Genomic DNA, 18834 nt, shown 5'->3' with positions numbered 1-18834 from the left:
CTTGCTTTAAAGAAGTCAAGGCCTTGCTCACTTCTAACAGTGTTCTTGCACATTTCAACGAGTCCCTTCCTGTGTGCATCGCTTGTGATGCGTCCCCCTACGGGGTTGGAGCTGTCCTGAGTCACCTCAGGTCTGATGGAACTCAGGTTCCTATTGCATACTACTCCAGAACACTGTCTTCTGCCGAGCGCAACTACGCTCAGATAGACAGGGAGGCTCTGGCTGTTGTTGCTGGAATTAAAAAATTCCACGATTTTCTATATGGCAGGCATTTCACGGTCTTCACTGACCATAAGCCTCTGCTGGGACTGTTTACCACACGTAAGCAGACTCCCCACATCATTTCCCCTAGAATGCTTAGGTGGTCTATTTTTTTGTCTGCATATGATTTTTCATTACTCCACAAGCCTGGGAAAGAAATGGGCCATGCTGATGGCCTCAGTAGGTTGCCTCTGCCAGTAGTAGAAGCTGACCCCGCGCCAGCTGTCAACATTCTATCAATCCAAGCCTTGCCCGAGCTCCCTCTTAGTGCCAGGGATGTTACCGCTGAAACAGGTACAGATCACACACTTTCACGTGTCCGCTCCTGGGTCCTGTCCGGGTGGCCTGAGCACTGCCCTAGTCCTGAGTTTCAGAGTTTCTGGTCCAAAAGAAACGAACTGTCCCTTTCTCAGGGTTGTCTGCTTTGGGGAAACAGAGTTGTCATTCCCACCTCAATGAGGACTAGGGTCTTAGAATCCCTCCACGAGGGTCATCCTGGCATTGTTCGTATGAAGGCTCTTGCGCGCAGCCACTTGTGGTGGCCTGGTTTAGATAAAGATATTGAGGCTAAGGTACACGCATGCCACCTGTGCCAACGATCTCGCCCAGAGATGCCCCAAGCTCCTGTGCATAGATGGGAGGAAACACAGTCCCCATGGTCCAGGGCACATTGACTACGCTGGGCCCTTTCAGGGCCAGTTCTTCTTGGTCCTTGTTGACAGCCATTCAAAATGGCTTGAGGTTGTGCCTGTCTCATCCACACCACTGCAAAGACTATTCAGGTACTGAGGGGGATTTTTGCTGCACACGGGCTGCCAGATGTCATTGTGTCCGACAACGGCCCTCAATTCACCTCCTCCGAATTCCAAGCTTTCTTACAGGCAAACCTGATTCGTCATGCCACGTCTGCGCCTTTTCACCCGTCCACCAACGGTATGGCTGAACGCATGGTGCGCATTGCAAAGGACGCCTTGAAGAGACTCACCTACGGGGACTGGCATCACAGGTTGGCTGACTTTCTCCTTTCTTATCGCACCACACCGTCCACTTCTACAGGGAGAAGTCCAACTGAACTTCGTTGGGGGCGCCAACTTACTACTAGACTTGACCGGTTGCATCCGGACAGACTGCCTTCATCTACCTCACATCCTAGGGCACCTAGACAACTACTTGTGGGTGCCCCGGTTTGGGCTCGCAATTACGGGCCTGGTCATACATGGGTCCCCGCTTCTGTGTCCAGGATCACAGGTCCTCTCTCCTACGAGGTTGCCCTGGACAACGGTCGTGTCCTGCGGCGGCACATCGACCAACTTCGCTCTAGGCGAGACTTTTCTGATGAGACTCCTGGGTCTTTTCCAGGGGGGGAGGGGGACCCTTTGGAGCAAAGGGAAGGGCAAGAGCTACTGCCCACCTCCACTGAGGGAGCCACAAACGGCCCATCTCAGGGTTCTGCAATTGCTCCGAAAAGAAAGTCATGGAGCTTACCCACACAACAGGCACTCACGCCTACTCCAGCCAGGGAGTCACCCCGGGGGCATACTCACTTTCCACACACATCACACAGCACTCCAGCAACGGAGGATACCCGGGGGCATCCCAACAAATCATTCCCCGCAAGAGAGCTGGCACACAATTCCCAAGGTTGGCCTGACCTTACCCCAAATCCTACAGGGGGTCAAACATACACAGAGCTAGTCGAGGAACCAAGTCCCGACTACAACACCCCTAGCACAAATCAGGGAACACCTGAGTTTTGGGAAAGTACAGAAACCCACACGAGCCCGAGCACAGAATGGGGTTCAGGGAATGGACAGCCTCCTGACGGGTCTTGGACTGACCTAGGAGGTTCTACAGAGACGCCCAGCAGTGGCTATCACTTCAAGGGGCCTGAGGGTCTACAGCTAGGTAGGACAACCAGGTCACAAAGCAACAGAAGCCCTGGCCTGACGAGCCCGGTGGGCAAGCAAGCAGGCCAGGCATCGGGGCACAGTCCTTGGAAGACACCAGGGCACAATAGAGAGAACAGGCTCACGCCTCCCTCCAGTCAGGGGACTTATGCCAGTAACCCAGAGCTAAGAAGGTCACAGAGAGCAAAGAAATCTCCTAAGTATCTAGAAGATTACATAACATTGCTGGCAAGGCAAAAGCCAGTAATCAGTGGGAGCACTGGGGAGCAAAATGTCATATAAAATAAATGTTGTATGTTGGTAGTAGTTTTAGCCCGGGGGAAAGGGGTGTTATGTCCCGAGCCTTTGCAAACGGCTCGGGCGTTTGCAGGCAGTCCCGGGCAGGTGCAAAGCTGCCCGGGACCAGACAGGCTGTCGCCAGCGCCGTGCGCATGCGCGGGTGCTGGCGCGGGAAAAGTAACCCATTTACCCGGGAGTTGCCTATATAAGAGGCTGCGAGGCATTTGGGCGAGGCTGAAGCCATCTTCCTGTAAGCTGAACGCTGAATAAAAGAAACTGAGAACTCCAGCTGCTTCTCGTGTCTGTTTTCCCGCCACGGACTCAACATATTCCATTATACTAACCTCCACCTGCATTTAGCATATTATATTTAATATATTTATTTAATTTATTTATTCATATTTATTTATTAAACTTTTTAACCATCCATCTTCCTCACCCATTTTCTATCTCTTCCTGCTATTCCTATTTTGAGTTGTAGTTCAGAAATTCTACTTTTGATTGTTACTCAAGCTCTGCAAAATATGGCTAAGCTTAACTATAATTTATCTGAAACAAGGTGTCTTAAAACACCAAGTTCATGAAACTGTTCTGGTTCTATAATCCATTGTCAAGATTAATACTAGTTTAGTGTTTGTATTACTAAATAACAGTTAAATAAAATCAGAAGCAAAAGCATCTGGTCTCCTGCAGAAAAGGAGAGAAACATGAATAGGCAAAGCTTGTTTCATTCTCATTATTTTATCCTGACATCTAAATGCAGTTGCAGTCTTAACATCAAGGAGCAAATTATTTAGTAATATAGCAATTGTTTCTGGAATATATATTTTTCTGTTACTGTGTATATATTAAAATTGTTTCATGTTTATTTGTGAAACTTGACAGAGGCTGCTTATACACTCTTATTGTATGATGAACTGTTGGAATGGTCCGACAGACCATTGAGGGAATTCCTGAACTATCCCATGCAGACAGAATGGCAGCGCAAAGAATTTCTTCATCTCATGATCATCCAGAATTTTGACAGAGGAAAAGTAAGAGAGTTTTGGTTGCTATTTTTCTTATTTGCGACTGCCTTCTTTTGAACAATTAATTATTAATATTGCTTGCCATCTATTCTTTGAGGTACATCATATTTGATATGCAAATTAAATTGCACATACAGTATAAAATCTGAAGTTGGCTGTTTAGGGAAAATTTCAACCTGTAACCCATACACATATTTCATTTAATATATATATCTTTCAGATAGGTTCAAATAGTTCAGATTGTAATATTGTTTTTAAAACAAGGATGATTCATATCTGATCCAATAGAGCAGACATGTCAAACACAAGGTCCGCGGGCCAGATGCGGCCCGCTATGTGGTTCCATCCGGCCCGGGTATCTGCTCTGGAAAGAGTGAAGGACCAGCCCGCTGCACCTTGGCCCAGCCCAGGCCGACTGGGCGTTGATCTACAACCTGGTTGCCTCCATCAAAGTCAGAACACGCTCAGTGTTAAATCCACAGGACAGCCCTGCCCGGTCCCCTGGGTGTGCACGCAAGCAGAGTCTGGCATCCCTGCTGGCTGTTTTGTCCCGCAGGCTGACTTCACCCAGGATGCCAGCGCTGGCCGTCTCCTGTGCACACACCCGGGGGGTGGGGCAGAGGTGGCGAGGCAGCTCCTTGCTGGTTCAAGTGGATCTTAGGCTGAGCGCGTTCTGGCTTTGATGGACACAACCAGGTTGTAGATCAGCACCGCCCCTCCACCAGCACCTCTAGCCTCGAAGCCACGAGGCATCCCTTTCAACCCACATGGTATAGGAATGGCCGGCAGCAGCGTATTAGTGCTGGCAATCTCTTCCCCTCCCATCACCCCTTCATGAGCACAGTGAAGGAAAAAGATGAGAAGGTGAAGGAAAGAACAAGGGAGGGAGGAAGGAAGGGAAGGTGGGTGGGAAGGAGGAAAGAAGGAAGGGAGGGGGGGAAAAGGGAAGAAGGAAGGAACAGGGAGGAAGGAATGGAGGGTAGGAGGGAAGAAAGAAGGAACAGAGGAAGGAAGGAAGGAAGGAAGGAAGGAAGGAAGGAAGGAAGGAAGGAAGGAAGGAAGGAAGGAAGGAAGGAACAGAGGGAGGAAGGAATGGAGGGGGGAGGGAAGGAAGGAACAGAGGAAGGGAGGTAGGGTGGGAAGGACCATGTCCCAGCGCTCACCCCAGTCCCATCCTCCTCCGCCAGAGACACTCAGATCTGCCCCAGTCCTGCCCAAGCACCCCTGAAGCGAGTGATATCGAGCTGGCCATGCCCACCCTGTAGACCACACCCACTCCAGCCACACCTACCTGGCCCCCAAGTGCAACAATACTGATGTGGCCCTCAATGAAATTGAGTTTGACACCCCTGCAATAGAGGTAATCCCCGAGTTATGAGCGTTCATTTAACGCTTGTTTGAAGTTACGTGATAAGTGTCCGCTAACGCTTACCAGCAAGTCCTGAAATTATGAATATTGCAGCACCATCCTTACGAGTGATTGCAGTGGCACTGCAACATTCATCCTGGTTATTCCCTCTCTCCCCACCCCCACCCTGGGTCTCCCTAGCACCAGGCCTTCAATACTCACCCTGCGAAGATTGAGATTCTTCACTTTCTTGGCTGCTCCAGGCCTTCGGTGCATTTGCAGAGAATGGAAGCCTAAAGTAACACAAGATCACATGAGATCAGTGGGGCGAGATCTCACACTACTGATCTCACATGATCTCATGGTACTTTAGGCCTCTGTTCACTGCTACAGAGAATGGAACCAAAACTAGGAGACAATTCCATGGTCTTCTGGCAGCCCAATCTGGGTGCCGGAAACCTCCAGGCCGCTGCCACCCGTATCTGAGGCCGGGGGATGCTTCCACGGCCCTCTGGTGGCCCATTTCCAGGGGGTAGCAGCCTGGAAATGGGCTCTGGTGCCAGGATTGGGCCACCTGAGGGCCGCAGAAGCATCCCCTGGCATCTGATCCAGGCAGCAGTGGCCTGGAAAAGGTGTCCAGTGCCTGGATAGGGCTGCTGGAAGGCCTTAGAACATCCCCCGGCCTCAAATCCAAGTGGCAGCAGGAACTGTGGCAGAGAGGAGATGGATCTTTTCCAGATAAGTCTGGCATGGCAGGAAGGGAGGGTGAAGCATGAGGTAACATAGTGGATCAGGAAGGCCTTGGGGGCCTGTTCCATCACTAGGCCCTCTATTGCCTTCCCCACCCTGAAATACCTCATGTTCACTTAACGAGCCATGTGTGTCTTAAAGAGCAAGGTACGTGTTGAGTCCTTGGCGGGAAGTAGACACGAGAAGCAGTTGAAGTTCTCAGTTTCCTTTATTCAGCGTTCAGCTTACAAGTAGATGGCTTCAGCAGCTCCCAAAACCTCCCAGCTTCTTATATAGACGCTTCCCGGGTAAATGTGATACTTTTCCCGCGCCAGCACCCGCGCATGCGCACGGCGCTGGCGACAGCCTGTCTGGTCCCGGGCAGCTTTGCACCTGCCCGGGACTGCCTGCAAACGCCCGAGCCGTTTGCAAGGCTCGGGACATAACACCCCTTTCCCCGGGCTAAAACTACTACCAACATATAATCATTTATTTTATGCAGTGTTCTGCTTCTCAGTGCTCCTATCGTTACCTGGCTTTTGTTTAGCCATCAATGTTATGTAATCCTCTAAGTATTTAGGAGACTTCTTTGCTCTCTGTGACCTTCTCAGCTCTGGGTTACTAGCATGAGTTCCCTGACTGGAGGGAGATGTGAGCCTGTTCTCCTTATTTTGCCTTGGTGCCTTCCAAGGACTGTGCCCCGATGCCTGGCCTGCTTGCTCGCCCACCGGGCTCGTCAGGCCAGGGCTTCTGTCACTTTGTGACCTGGTTGACCTGCCTAGCTGTAGACCCTCGGGCCCCTTGAAGTGATAGCCACTGCTGGGCGTCTCTGTTGAACCTCCTAGGTCCGTCCAAGACCTGTCAGGAGGCTGACCATTCCCTGAACCCCGTTCTGTGTCCGGGCTTGTGTGGGTTTCTGTACTTTCCCAAAACTCAGTTACTCCCTGATTTGGGCTAGAGGTGTTGTAGTCGGGACTTGGTTCCTCGACCACCTCCCTGTATGTTTGACCCCCTGTAGGATTTGGGGTAAGGTCAGGCCAACCTTGGGGATTGTGTGCCAGCTCTCTTGCGGGGAATGATTTGTTGGGATGCCCCCGGGTATCCTCCGTGACTGGAGTGCTGTGTGATGTGTGTGGAAAGTGAGTATGCCCCCGGGGTGACTCCCTGGCTGGAGTAGGCGTGGATGCCTGGTAGTTAGGTAGGCTCATAGAATTCTTGTTCGGAGCTCTCGCGGAACCCTGGGATGGGCCGTTTGTGGCTCCATCAGTGGAGATGGGCAGCAGCTCGTGCCCTTCCCTTTGCTCCAAAGGGTCCCCCTCCCCCCCTGGAAAAGACCCAGGAGTCTCATCTGAAAAGTCCCGCCTAGGGCGGAGTTGGTCGATGTGCCGCCGCAGGACACGACCGTTGTCCAGGGCTACCTCGTAGGAGAGAGGACCTGTGACCCTGGAAATAGAAGCGGGGACCCAGGTATGACCAGGCCCGTAATTGCGAGCCCAAACCGGGGCACCCACAAGTAGTTGTCTAGGTGCCCTAGGATGTGAGGTAGATGAAGGCAGTCTGTCCGGATGCAACCGGTCAAGTCTAGTAGTAAGTTGGCGCCCCCAACGAAGTTCAGCTGGACTTCTCCCTGTAGAAGTGGACGGTGTGGTGCGATAAGAAAGGAGAAAGTCAGCCAACCTGTGATGCCAGTCCCCGTAGGTGAGTCTTTTCAAGGCGTCCTTTGTGATGCGCACCATACGTTCAGCCATACCGTTGGTGGACGGGTGGAAGGGTGCAGACGTGGCATGACGAATCATGTTAGCCTGTAAGAAAGCTTGGAATTCGGAGGAAGTGAATTGAGGGCCGTTGTCAGACACAATGACATCTGGAAGCCCGTGTGGAGCAAAAATCCCCCTCAGTACCTGAATAGTCTTTGCAGTGGTGGTGGAAGAGACAGGTACAACCTCAAGCCATTTTGAATGGCTGTCAACAAGGACCAAGAAGAACTGGCCCTGAAAGGGCCCAGCGTAGTCAATGTGCACCCTAGACCATGGGGACTGCGTTTCCTCCCATTTATGCACGGGAGCTTGGAGCATCTCTGGGCGAGATCGTTGGCACAGGTGGCAAGCATGCACCTTAGCCTCAATATCCTTATCTAAAACAGGCCACCACAAGTGGCTGCGTGCAAGAGCCTTCATACGAACAATGCCAGGATGACCCTCGTGGAGGGATTCTAAGACCCTAGTCCTCATTGAGGTGGGAATGACAACTCTGTTTCCCCAAAGCAGACAACCCTGAGAAAGGGACAACTCGTTTCTTTTGGACCAGAAACTCTGAAACTCAGGACTAGGGCAGTGCTCAGGCCAACCGGACAAAACCCAGGAACGGACACGTGAAAGTGTGTGATCTGTACCTGTTTCAGCGGCAACATCCCTGGCACAAAGAGGGAGCTCGGGCAAGGCTTGGATTGATAGAATGTTGACAGCTGGCGCAGGGTCAGCTTCTACTACTGGCAGAGGCAATCTACTGAGGCCATCAGCATGGCCCATTTCTTTCCCAGGCTTGTGGAGTAAAGAAAAATCATATGCAGACAGAAAAATAGACCACCTAAGCATTCTAGGGGAAATGATTTGGGGAGTCTGCTTACTGTGGTAAACAGTCCCAGCAGAGGCTTATGGTCAGTAAAGACCGTGAAATGCCTGCCATATAGAAAATCGTGGAATTTTTTAATTCCAGCAACAACAGCCAGAGCCTCCCTGTCTATCTGAGCGTAGTTGCGCTCAGCAGAAGACAATGTTCTGGAGTAATATGCAACAGGAACCTGAGTTCCATCAGACCTGAGGTGGCTCAGGACAGCTCCTACCCCGTAAGGGGACGCATCACATGCGATGCACACAGGAAGAGATTCGTTGAAATGTGCAAGTACACTGTTAGAAGTGAGCAAGGCCTTGACTTTGTTAAAGCAAGCCTCATGTGTATGTGACCACTGCCACACTGCTTGTTTGTCTAGTAGCCTGTGAAGAGGCTCAGCTACACTAGCTTTATGTGGAAGAAAAGAATTGTAGAAATTCAGGAGGCCCAGGAAGGCCTGAAGTTCGGCCTTGGACTTTGGCCTAGGTGCTTCTAAAATAGCTGTTAGTTTGGATTCAGCAGGGTGAATCCCAGCAGCATCAATTTTGAACCCCAGAAATTCAGTAGAAGGCACCCCAATCTTGCATTTGTCTTTTTTGAGCTTGAGGCCTGACTTCCTGAATCTTAACAGAACAGCCCTTAGCCTTTCAGCTAGAATGTGTGTGGAGTCTCCTGCAATTAAGACATCATCAAAGTAGGGGCAAACCCCTGGTATACCCCGTAGTGTGTTTTCCATTACGCTTTGGAAAATCCCAGGAGCGACATTCACTCCAAACTGCAGCCTTTTTACCTTAAAGGCTCCCCTGTGGGTCACAATAGTCTGAGCTATAGCAGCATCATCATCAACAGGCAGCTGTTGATACGCTTGAGCTAGGTCAAGCTTTGCAAAAACGCGCCCCCCCTTGAGGGAGGCCAGAATATGACTGACCACAGGAACAGGATAGGCATGTTGCTGCAATGCCTTATTCAGAGTGCATTTGTAGTCAGCACAAATGCGAATGTCCCCATTTGCCTTTAGAGGCGTGACAATGGGGGTCTCCCAAGGACTGGAATCAACAGGTTCTAGGATTCCCTGTTGAATCAGTTTGTCTAACTCAGTGTCAATTTTACTCTTTAAAGCAAAAGGGACCCTTCTTGCTTTAATTCTAATGGGAGTGACAGTGGGGTCTAGCTTTAAGGACACAGGGGGTCCTTTGAATGTGCCCAGCTGGGGGCTGAAAACATCTGCAAATTCTTTGCAGACTTCCTGTAGGTCGAGTGTTTGTAAACTGTTGAGTCCTGTGACGTGTATCCCCAGGGCCTCAAACCAATCGAGTCCTATGAGACTCGTTCGTTCACCCCCTACTACTAATAAGTCTAGTGGACCTTCAAAACTCTTGTATTGCACGTTAAGGGTGGCCTCCCCCTTAACACACACTCTTGAATTTTGAAAATCTGTTAACACAATGTCAGAAGGCCTTAACTTGGCCTGAGTTCCACTACCGGAACAAATCTTCCTAAATGTATGCAAGGAGATAATTGAAAGGGCAGACCCTGTGTCTAGTTCCATAGATAATGGAACCCCTTGTAGCTTCACCTTGAGTGACAGCTTTTTCTTAATGGGCTTGTGTGTGCCTGTCCTAAGATGCTTCTTCGCGAAGCGCAAAAACCTACCCTATTCTGGCTGGGGAATCTGGTACCTTTCAGGCGCAGTTCTTCCAGAGGTTGTACCTTTCGTCGGCCCAGACACACAGCTGCAATGTGTCCTTGTTTGCCGCATGCCCGGCAGGTAGCGGAGCGGAACTTGCAGTCGGTTCTCCTGTGGCGACCTCCACAGCCGATGCACTTGAGCGGAGCTGAAGAGCTTCCCTTCTGTTTTTCTTCCTTCGTGGGGTGGAGACGGTCGACTTCCTCGTCCGGATCCTCCTCGGAGTTTCTTTGGACGTCTTCCTGGTGCACGGATGCAACCTCTGGACTGTTTCTGATCGGCCGCATGTTCTTGACAGCGCCGCCTGCTGCTTCTTCTGCGGTGACTTCCCTTAAGGCATCTTGGTAGGACAATTCTTCTTTAGCGAAAAGTCTTTGTTGTAGATCTCGATGCCTTAACCCGCACACGAATCGGTCCCTCAGTCGTTCTTCGAGGTCTTTGAACTCGCAGTGCTTGGCGGCCTTCCGTAATGCGGCGATGAATTCTTTGGCCGACTCACCGGGCCGTTGATCCCTCTGCTCGAAGGTGTGGCGCCATGCGATGACGGACATCTTGGGGTGGAAGTGCTCCTTCAGTAGCTTCTTCAGATCTGCGTAGCTGACAGACTCTACTGGAACAGGTGCTGCAAGGTTTTCTGCGATGTCGAAGGCGTCTTGACCGCAAACACAAAGCAGGGTGGCAGCCTTCAAGCTCTCTTCCCTCACTTGGTTTGCCTTGAAGTAGTTCTCCACCCTGGCTACGTATGACTCCCACCGCTCTGGATGTAAGACGTCGAATTCCGAAAGCCTTCCGATTTTCACCATCTTCAGAAGACGGGTCTATCAGCCAGCCTACCCCCGAATGCGCACTGGATTGGCGGGTAGCTGCCGAGTCGACGCCGTTCCGCCGCTCAGGACTCACTTGGGTAAGCTTACACTTCTTCCTTTCCAGGCGGTGTAAGGCATCCCACCTTCGTCGCCAGGGTTGAGTCCTTGGCAGGAAGTAGACACGAGAAGCAGTTGAAGTTCTCAGTTTCCTTTATTCAGCGTTCAGCTTACAAGTAGATGGCTTCAGCAGCTCCCAAAACCTCCCAGCTTCTTATATAGACGCTTCCCGGGTAAATGTGATACTTTTCCCGCGCCAGCACCCGCGCATGCGCACGGCGCTGGCGACAGCCTGTCTGGTCCCGGGCAGCTTTGCACCTGCCTGGGACTGCCTGCAAACGCCCGAGCCGTTTGCAAGGCTCGGGACATAACAGTACGAGATTCATTCCTACGAGTTTTTGAGTTATGAGTGGAATGGGCAGGCTCCATTACACTTGTAACTAAAGGACTACCTGTATTTGTAGCTACTGTGCCCTGTTGTACTGATTTATGAGCTGAATTATATATTTTTAAATTCTATGATATTCTTAAAATGGCAGGGTCTACATGAGGGGTGTCAAACTGTCGACCCGTGGGCCGGATGCGTCATGGCAAAACCACGCTCACCCCATTGCTGGTAATGGCAAAAAAGTCACAATACATCGCAACACACCACGTGACATTGCAAGTTTGACACCCCTGGTCTACATCAATAAAAACCAAGTATATTTTAAGTTTGACTATCTTAGCTAAAAAGCTTGTGAGCTCCAATTATAATGCTAAAATATAAGGTTTTGATTATGGATTTAATATATTTTATTGGTTTTTTAATTTCTGCTGTATTCTAAGCTCTTGATGAATGGGGATTGAAGAGTCACACATTATTTCTACAAGGGTTTGGGCTTGTACATAACTGATGCCAGTATGTGCAATTTAATTTGGAATTACTTTGGAAACTGAACAGTCTTATAGAAGCAATTCATAGTAAGATTTTTTGAAAAGCCCTGTGGTTATTCCTATACCTTTTGTAACTAAAAGCCTTTTCTTGGGATCTAGTTTTGTTTTATAAAATTTACACAGTTAATTGCCAGGCTCTGGCCTCTTTCAGTGTGAAGGATAAGAAAGAGATTGTGGGACCATATCTTTGATTTTGTTTTCCTTCCTCCCTCTTTCCATGGAAGTGATAGGTAGATAAGTAGAGGCTTTATTACAAATATCTTGATAAATGAATACCAGTTTCATATATGGTTTTCCATGCATAGGGATCTGGTAGAAGCCACAATGACATCAACATGACACCATCATTTTGCAAATAAGTGAGTTATAGACTTGCATCACATGACTCAAATATTATAATAATAGTAATAATAAAGTTGGAAGAGACCTTGGAGGTCATCTAGGGTCCCTTCCAACTTTATTATTATATATTTGTACAATGTCATGACGCATGCAATGTCATTTGCCCTGCTCCCTGCCCATTTCCTGCTAACACTCAGTCTTCTGTGTCAGCTGTTCCCAGTTCTTGGATCATTGTGCAGTTTTATGTAATGCTTCCCTAACAGTCGCACTGATGCATAGAGAGTGGGATGGATCTTGAGATTCTTTGTACTGTAAAAGTGATTCCTCTATAATGGTAGTATGCTCTTTAGAAAAATATTATTTTTTTACATTAAACTCTGTTTGGGATGTTTTAAGATGAATATCTTTTTAAAAAAACCTATATGTAGAGGAGAATTGAATTACTCTGTCCTTGCAGTGAATTGGGTCTTGTGAGAAATATTAATCATATGGACATAGCCTATACTCCCCTGCTTAAACATGTATATTTTAATAAACCTAATGTAGACAGAGCAGTTGACACAGCATGTTGCAAATACTAATCAAAGTGTATTAAAATTTTGGCCCTAATAGGGAGCAAAGTGATTTAAACCAGCATTAGTGGTATCTTCTGACTCTCCTGTATGCTACATATACCAGATAGTTGAATAAGGCTATGTACACAGTTCTGCCAATGGTATTCAGTAGTACATGGGATGAGACAGTCTAGGTACACGGCAAGTCTGTTGTTCTAAGCATCTGTGAGTGAAATTTAATCATATTTAATGTATCATCAATTTTCATAAGCAGCTGTCGTCTTCCTTTGGGATAATATTAGTGATTGTTAAGGTAGATACTGAACTGCTAACAGGAGACAACTGAAAATTTGTTTGGAACAGATAAAAACCTTCAGATTTTTCTCTTTGGTGAAAATTTCTCTTTCTTATTTGTCTACAGTGCTGGGAAAATGGTATTATTTTATGCAGGAAGATTGCTGAGCAATATGAAAACTATTATGACTACAGAAATCTCAGCAAGATGCGGGTAATGAAATTGGATTTCTTAAATATAAATATTATTCACACAGTACAGTCTTTCACAATTAGACTACATTTTTACCCACAGTGAGGACAGCCCTGAATTTAAGATAATCCCTTAAAGCAAAAGTAGATAAAAAGAACAATAACAACCTAAAAAAGGCAAAAATATTGTGTGATGCCCAATGTGTCTATCTTATTAATTTTGGTTTGTCGGTTCCAGCTGAATAAGATATTGATAATCAAACAGAGATATAAAATTTATTCATCTTCTGTGATTGAAACTAAGAATGTAATAGTGACTTTTGTTTTAAGATATAGTATCTATGAGTATTTATTTTATGAGTTTCAGCTATTGGGTGGTTTTAAAAATGTAATGAATAAACAAACTAGGTTTGTGCAAGTGAATCTAGGATTATATGGGTGTAGGCTTTTATGGCTGATATCTGTTGGGCAGTGTTGGGCTTAAGGATTTAGCAACTGTTGTCTCGTTAACAGAAATTCTGATGTTTCATCAACAAATATGGCTGGCATCTTCAGAGGCAAGGTGGTTTGCTATACAATCTACAGGCAACTGAGCAGCACCTTACTGGGCTCCTGTCTTTATACACAAGTGATCTGATAACCAGTGACTTTAGAGCTAGGAAATCTGAGGTCTAGACCACAGTCACAAAATCAATCTGAGTTATTTTGATTAAAAAGTTGCTCACCACATTCTATGTCATTTGCCAAAAATAGAAGAGAGGTTTTTTTTTCAGGCATTGCACCCAAACACAAACCAAAGAAGGTAGACTAATGTGTTTTCTGATACAGCTTCCTAAAGATTGATGCAAACTATGTTGGAGGAGCTGTGTGCTATGTCTTCTATAATATTTCAACAAAATATTTCAGTTAATGGTTTGGAGAAGGTGAATGGCACATCTTCTGCAGTACTTGCTGAACGTTTCTGCATAAGCAATCTGGAGGAAGTGACTAGATGGCCTCTGTAACACTTGTCAAAGATGGCACCATTTTTCGTCCTCCTTTGGCAAGCATAGCAGAGGGTGCAACATTCAATGCTTCTAGGCAGTTCACTAAACCTTTTGGCAAACAGTCTGGAGTAGGTCAGCACTTCCTTAATATTTCCTGTAGCTGTGCAAAGCAAAATAAAGTTAAATTAACATGATGTAACACTTTGCATCACGAAGTAACACTTTGCTGTTATGCCATAGCACTTTGTGAAATAGCTTTGAAGGAGTACTTCAGCTGAACCTTTGAATCCGCACAACACCATAGTACAAATCAAAAGAGAAAAAAGTGAAGGAGGAGCCAAACAAATGCTGTTTCTTTTAATAAATCTAAAACTCTCTCTAGTACCATTTTTAGTACCATTGGACTGAAATCATTTTTTGATATCTGTAGGAAATCAAGTTGAATGATATTTTTTGTTTTGCTCTTTTGATTAGTACACAAAAAATACACAAACTGTCCTTCTTTTTCATTTGTTTATTTATCTAAATCCACATAGTTGATGGAAGCTTCTTTATATGATAAAATTATGGATCAGCAACGTTTGGAGCCTGAGTTTTTCAGAGTTGGATTTTATGGGAAGAAGTTTCCATTTTTCTTACGCGTGAGTATAGATTTTTTTAATACAAAAATTAATACACACGACAATGTTAGGCCAATACTATTAGAACGTTTACAGATTAAAAACTAGGTACACTTTAATAAAATTGTGTGTAGTATTTAAATATACTTTGAAATTTTCATCTGTCTTCTAGTATTCTGTTGCTTATACTGTTCTGCTTTATGTTGTTCCTTATCAAGATTAATCCTGTTTCATGCAGGCTTTTCATGAATAACAAAAAGATGGCTAGGAACTATTTTCCATTGTCACAGAGACTAGCCCCCCCAAATTGGAAAAAAGTTGCAGCATGCTGAAAAATATGCTGCTGGTAACGTCTGTAAAATCATATAAAAGTCTGCCTAGGTAGGTTGTTGTTCTCCAGTTCCAGAAAAGAAGGTAGTTTTATTGGTTTTCCTGTACATTGTATTGACACCTTGAGTTCATTGGTGTTGGAGAAGACTCCTGCGAATACTTGGACAGTCAGAAAACAAGCCAATGGATCGTCAAACAAATCAACCCAGAGTTCCCACATAAGGCACAAATGGCCAGGCTCAAATTCTCACCTCTCTGAGAAAGAAGGAAGAAAAGAGAAAAGAGAATAGGATGACCTGTAGCAAGATGGATGGATTCTCTTACAGTAGCTATATATGCAATTGTTAGGAGACTTGAAAAAACAAGTTAGGGACAGATCATCTTGGAGAAAAGCTATCTATGTGCTCCCTAAGAACTGAAAATAATTTGATGGCACATAATCAGTTTAATTGATTTCCCTGTGAACTGATGAGAATAGGATTAGATAATCCTTGTGGTCTAATTCCACAGTTCTGTGATTCAAAGAGGTTGGGCAGTAAAGAACAGCCAGGAATCTTTCTGGTGAAGGGGAGGTAGTTATTCCCAGTAGGAAAAATTTCCACTGTACACTTCATACTAGGCCTCAGCAAGCAAACCCAACTATAGGAACTACAGGAATAAAAAGGCAGCCTAGGCCTCAAATCTTTTGGCTTCAGGACTCCTTTACATTCTTAAAAATTATTGGGAACATCAAAAAGATTTTGTTTCTGTGGACTATGTCTATTGATAAATACCAAATTAGAAATTAAAATTGAGTAATTTTTTAAAAAGTATTCATTTTAACATAACAATAAACCCATTACATGTTAATATAAATAACATATTTTAAATGAAAAATAACTATATTTTTCAAAATAAAAAAAAGTTTTACATTTTTGCAAATCTCTGGCTTAATAGAAGACAGCTGGATTTTCATACCTGTTTCTTCATTCACTCTTTCGCAATATGCTGTTTTGATTGAAATGTATGAAGTATATGAAAAAAAATCTGGCCTTACTTCATCATACTGTTGAAGGAAAAATCTTCATTAGGGTCCAGTCCAAGCTGGGAATAATCAGAATAATCAGAAAGAAGGTTGTAGTTTATTGAAGAGGAGAGCCAGACAGAATGATAGCTCTGCAAAAACTGACCACATGCAGGGAGCACTGGGCTTTTATACCTTCTGGGGCTCTTGAAGTTTTTCCCTTTTCCTATTTGAGGTTTTGTATTTCCTGTGTCACGTACTTTGACCTGAGTCTGAGTGTGTCCTTTTGGTGGCTTATTATGTCTCTTGTCCTTAGAATTTGGGTGGGTGTATGTAAATTTTAGGTGTCTTTGTCTTCCTAATAGCTTCCTGGCTCCAACCTTCCTGAATGGATTATTACACCTGCATTTCTAAAAGCTGGCCTCTGCCTAGTTTCTGCTTGGGGGAGAAGGGCTGGGGCTGGTTTCTGTCTTTTTAAAGATCTTCTCTATTATTCCTTTGGGGAAATATAGTCTGCCTTTTTAATATTCCCCAAAATATTACTTTCTCTGGACTCTTCCCACAATAACCCCCCCTTTGTGCCATAAGAGTGTGAGTGACACACTTTTACTGGCACAAGATTAAAAATTGATCTGGTCAGGGAGACTTGATAAATAAACATTGAAACTCAATGCAAAAAGGGAAGGCACTAATAGAGGCAGCAGAAAAGATCCCTGCAATGACTCCCAAAAGAGGAGCTTCCAACCCATAAAGGTCTAAAAGTCAGGGCAAAAGTTCTGTTAGATTGAAAAGAAATTTATAGTGTCCAATATTCTGTGCCAATTATTTTAAATGTTTGATGCCACTTTGAGCTTCCGGTCAGGTTTGCACATTTCTCCAAAATTCTTCACAGCCATGGTTTGCCTCAGTACATAACAACTGACTGCCCATTTTCAAGTGTTGTTTCCTGCCTTAGCTCTTAGGTCAGTGCATCCAGGTTTGTGATGTCCAATTGAGGTTAGCCAGTGTGCAAGCCAGGCTATTAATATTTTTTTTAAATTGCACACAGTGAGTCCACCAGTGCAACATATTCAGGGCTTGGGTTTTGGAGATCTCTTTCCTGCTACCTCCTCAGTGAGAGCATATGAATTGCAAATAGCCTGAGGGGCCTGGTTACCTCCCCCTTGGAATTTTCTGGAAGTTGTGCATGCAAAGCTTTAATGCCACAGAGCAAGAACCAGTCTAAGAAGCTTTACATGGAGGTAGGTGAAGGGGATAGCCTTAGTGTGATTCTGAATGGTATGTGTGCATATGTGCATGCAGCTACTTCTACAAAACATGTAATACAAATATCCTTGACAAATTTGCCTCGCACCAGACAGAAATCCAAGGTGTTCAGTACTTGCTGTGCCAACTATTCCCAAATGCCATTCCTTCATAAATACATTCAACTGGCTTATTACAATACAAATGAGGCAAGAAAGAAAACCTTACAATGAATTTCTGCCCTCCCCCCATAGTCTTCCTAGTTGTCTTCTGAGGCTTCACAGGGGGACCAATGTTCCAGGACTCCTTCCTTTCTCTGCAGCTTTCACAGGCATCTGAGTGATGTAGCACTGGGAAGATCTGTTCCACACCATTTGCATGGTGGCTTTTTAGTGGATGGCTGGTTTCAAACCCAATTCCATGGCTCGAATGGAGGGTCTCCTCTAGAGGCAGTGTGTGGGTCAGTGTTTTTTGTAACATCCTATATTAGGCATTTGGAAAATATTGGTTATGAAGAACTTCAAAAGATTGACTTTTCATTGTACAACATCCAAAAATCATGTTTGTTTATATCACTTATCAGAAAGAGGAGGAGCCTGAACTGTCAGCCCATCAACATACATTTACAGCAGCTCTGCTCAGTTTTATTATTTTATTATATAATTAGCTTATTTTTACTTAACTAACTTTGTTTGGATGAGACGATAGTGAAGACAAATACATAGATAACGGATTTTGTCTTGAACTGTTATGGGGAAAAGTTATGGGGAAAAGAAAGAAGTGCCATGGTATTAGACCGGGACATCTCCCTCCTTTAAACTCTGCAAAACAGCCAAGAATTGAGGAGCACTTCTCATGAAAAGAAGTTTAATTTAAAAAAATTCTCCCCCATATCTAACAGATTTGAAGCACTAGAATGGGACTTCCAAACAGAGCTGGCAAAACAAAAACTATTAGAGCTTTCCTCATTTCTTGGGGAAGAGCAAAATGATAGCCAGTCACCACTACAAGTAACCAACCCGGGTACCTGTTCCATGGGAGTTAAACGAAGCCGAAAAATAATAAGAAAGATCAGAACATAAAGAGCTACCATGGGAAAATCCAACTGACTTTATGGCAGAACAATGCCTCCTCACAGCACAAACTGTTTTCTCAATATTTGAGCATCTTACAGCCATAAAACATGAATTGGAGGCATTGAAAAGAAATATAGCCATTTTTCTTCAAAAGCAATGATCCTCTACTCTCACAAAAGCCTCTGTAACAGACACAGTCAGATCTCCCACAATGTAAGGACTCACCCCAGTTTGCATCTTGAGAAGACAGAACTCTTGGAATAATTCTTCCAACAGGCATCCTTTATTAAGAGAAAATGGTTGCAGGCGTTCTAGATAGGACTTGGGGTCCAAGCTCTCCCATTCAAGGTTTTAAGGGGTTCCCCAGTAGCCCCACCCAATCACCCCCTTCCAGCGACAGTCTCAGGCATTACAATCCCACCCCCTTTTCCTTACTGCCAGCTGGATGGAGACTTCAGAGAGAACTACATGAAGGTAATAGCCCCATTGTTATGGTTAGTCCTTTTGGTGATATACACATCCAGTTTCTTTGAAGTGTACCGAA

General features: G+C 45.5%; 1 protein-coding gene across 4 annotated transcripts in view; it reads left to right on the top strand.

Moving 5' to 3' along the window:
* The first annotated feature begins 3284 nt into the window (after positions 1 to 3284).
* LOC120309387 (dedicator of cytokinesis protein 4-like) overlaps positions 3285 to 18834 on the top strand; it is a 161761-nt gene continuing 146211 nt past the window's right edge. For 2 of the 4 annotated variants that reach the window (XM_039346558.1, XM_039346557.1), the window contains exons 1-3: positions 3286 to 3481; positions 12966 to 13052; positions 14553 to 14657. In XM_039346558.1, coding sequence (XP_039202492.1) covers positions 3413 to 3481; positions 12966 to 13052; positions 14553 to 14657 — 261 coding nt within the window. In that variant the 5' untranslated portion in view covers positions 3286 to 3412. Of the gene's footprint in view, positions 3482 to 12965; positions 13053 to 14552; positions 14658 to 18834 lie in introns of all 4 variants that reach the window. The other 2 variants (XM_039346560.1, XM_039346559.1) reach the window with 2 other exon arrangements.

Source organism: Crotalus tigris, unplaced genomic scaffold (assembly GCF_016545835.1).
Source record: "Crotalus tigris isolate CLP2741 ecotype Arizona unplaced genomic scaffold, ASM1654583v1 scf7180000018006.973166, whole genome shotgun sequence".
NCBI lineage: Eukaryota > Metazoa > Chordata > Lepidosauria > Squamata > Viperidae > Crotalus > Crotalus tigris.
Note: the sequence above shows the minus strand (reverse complement) of the source record. Positions and strands in the feature narration are given on the sequence as shown.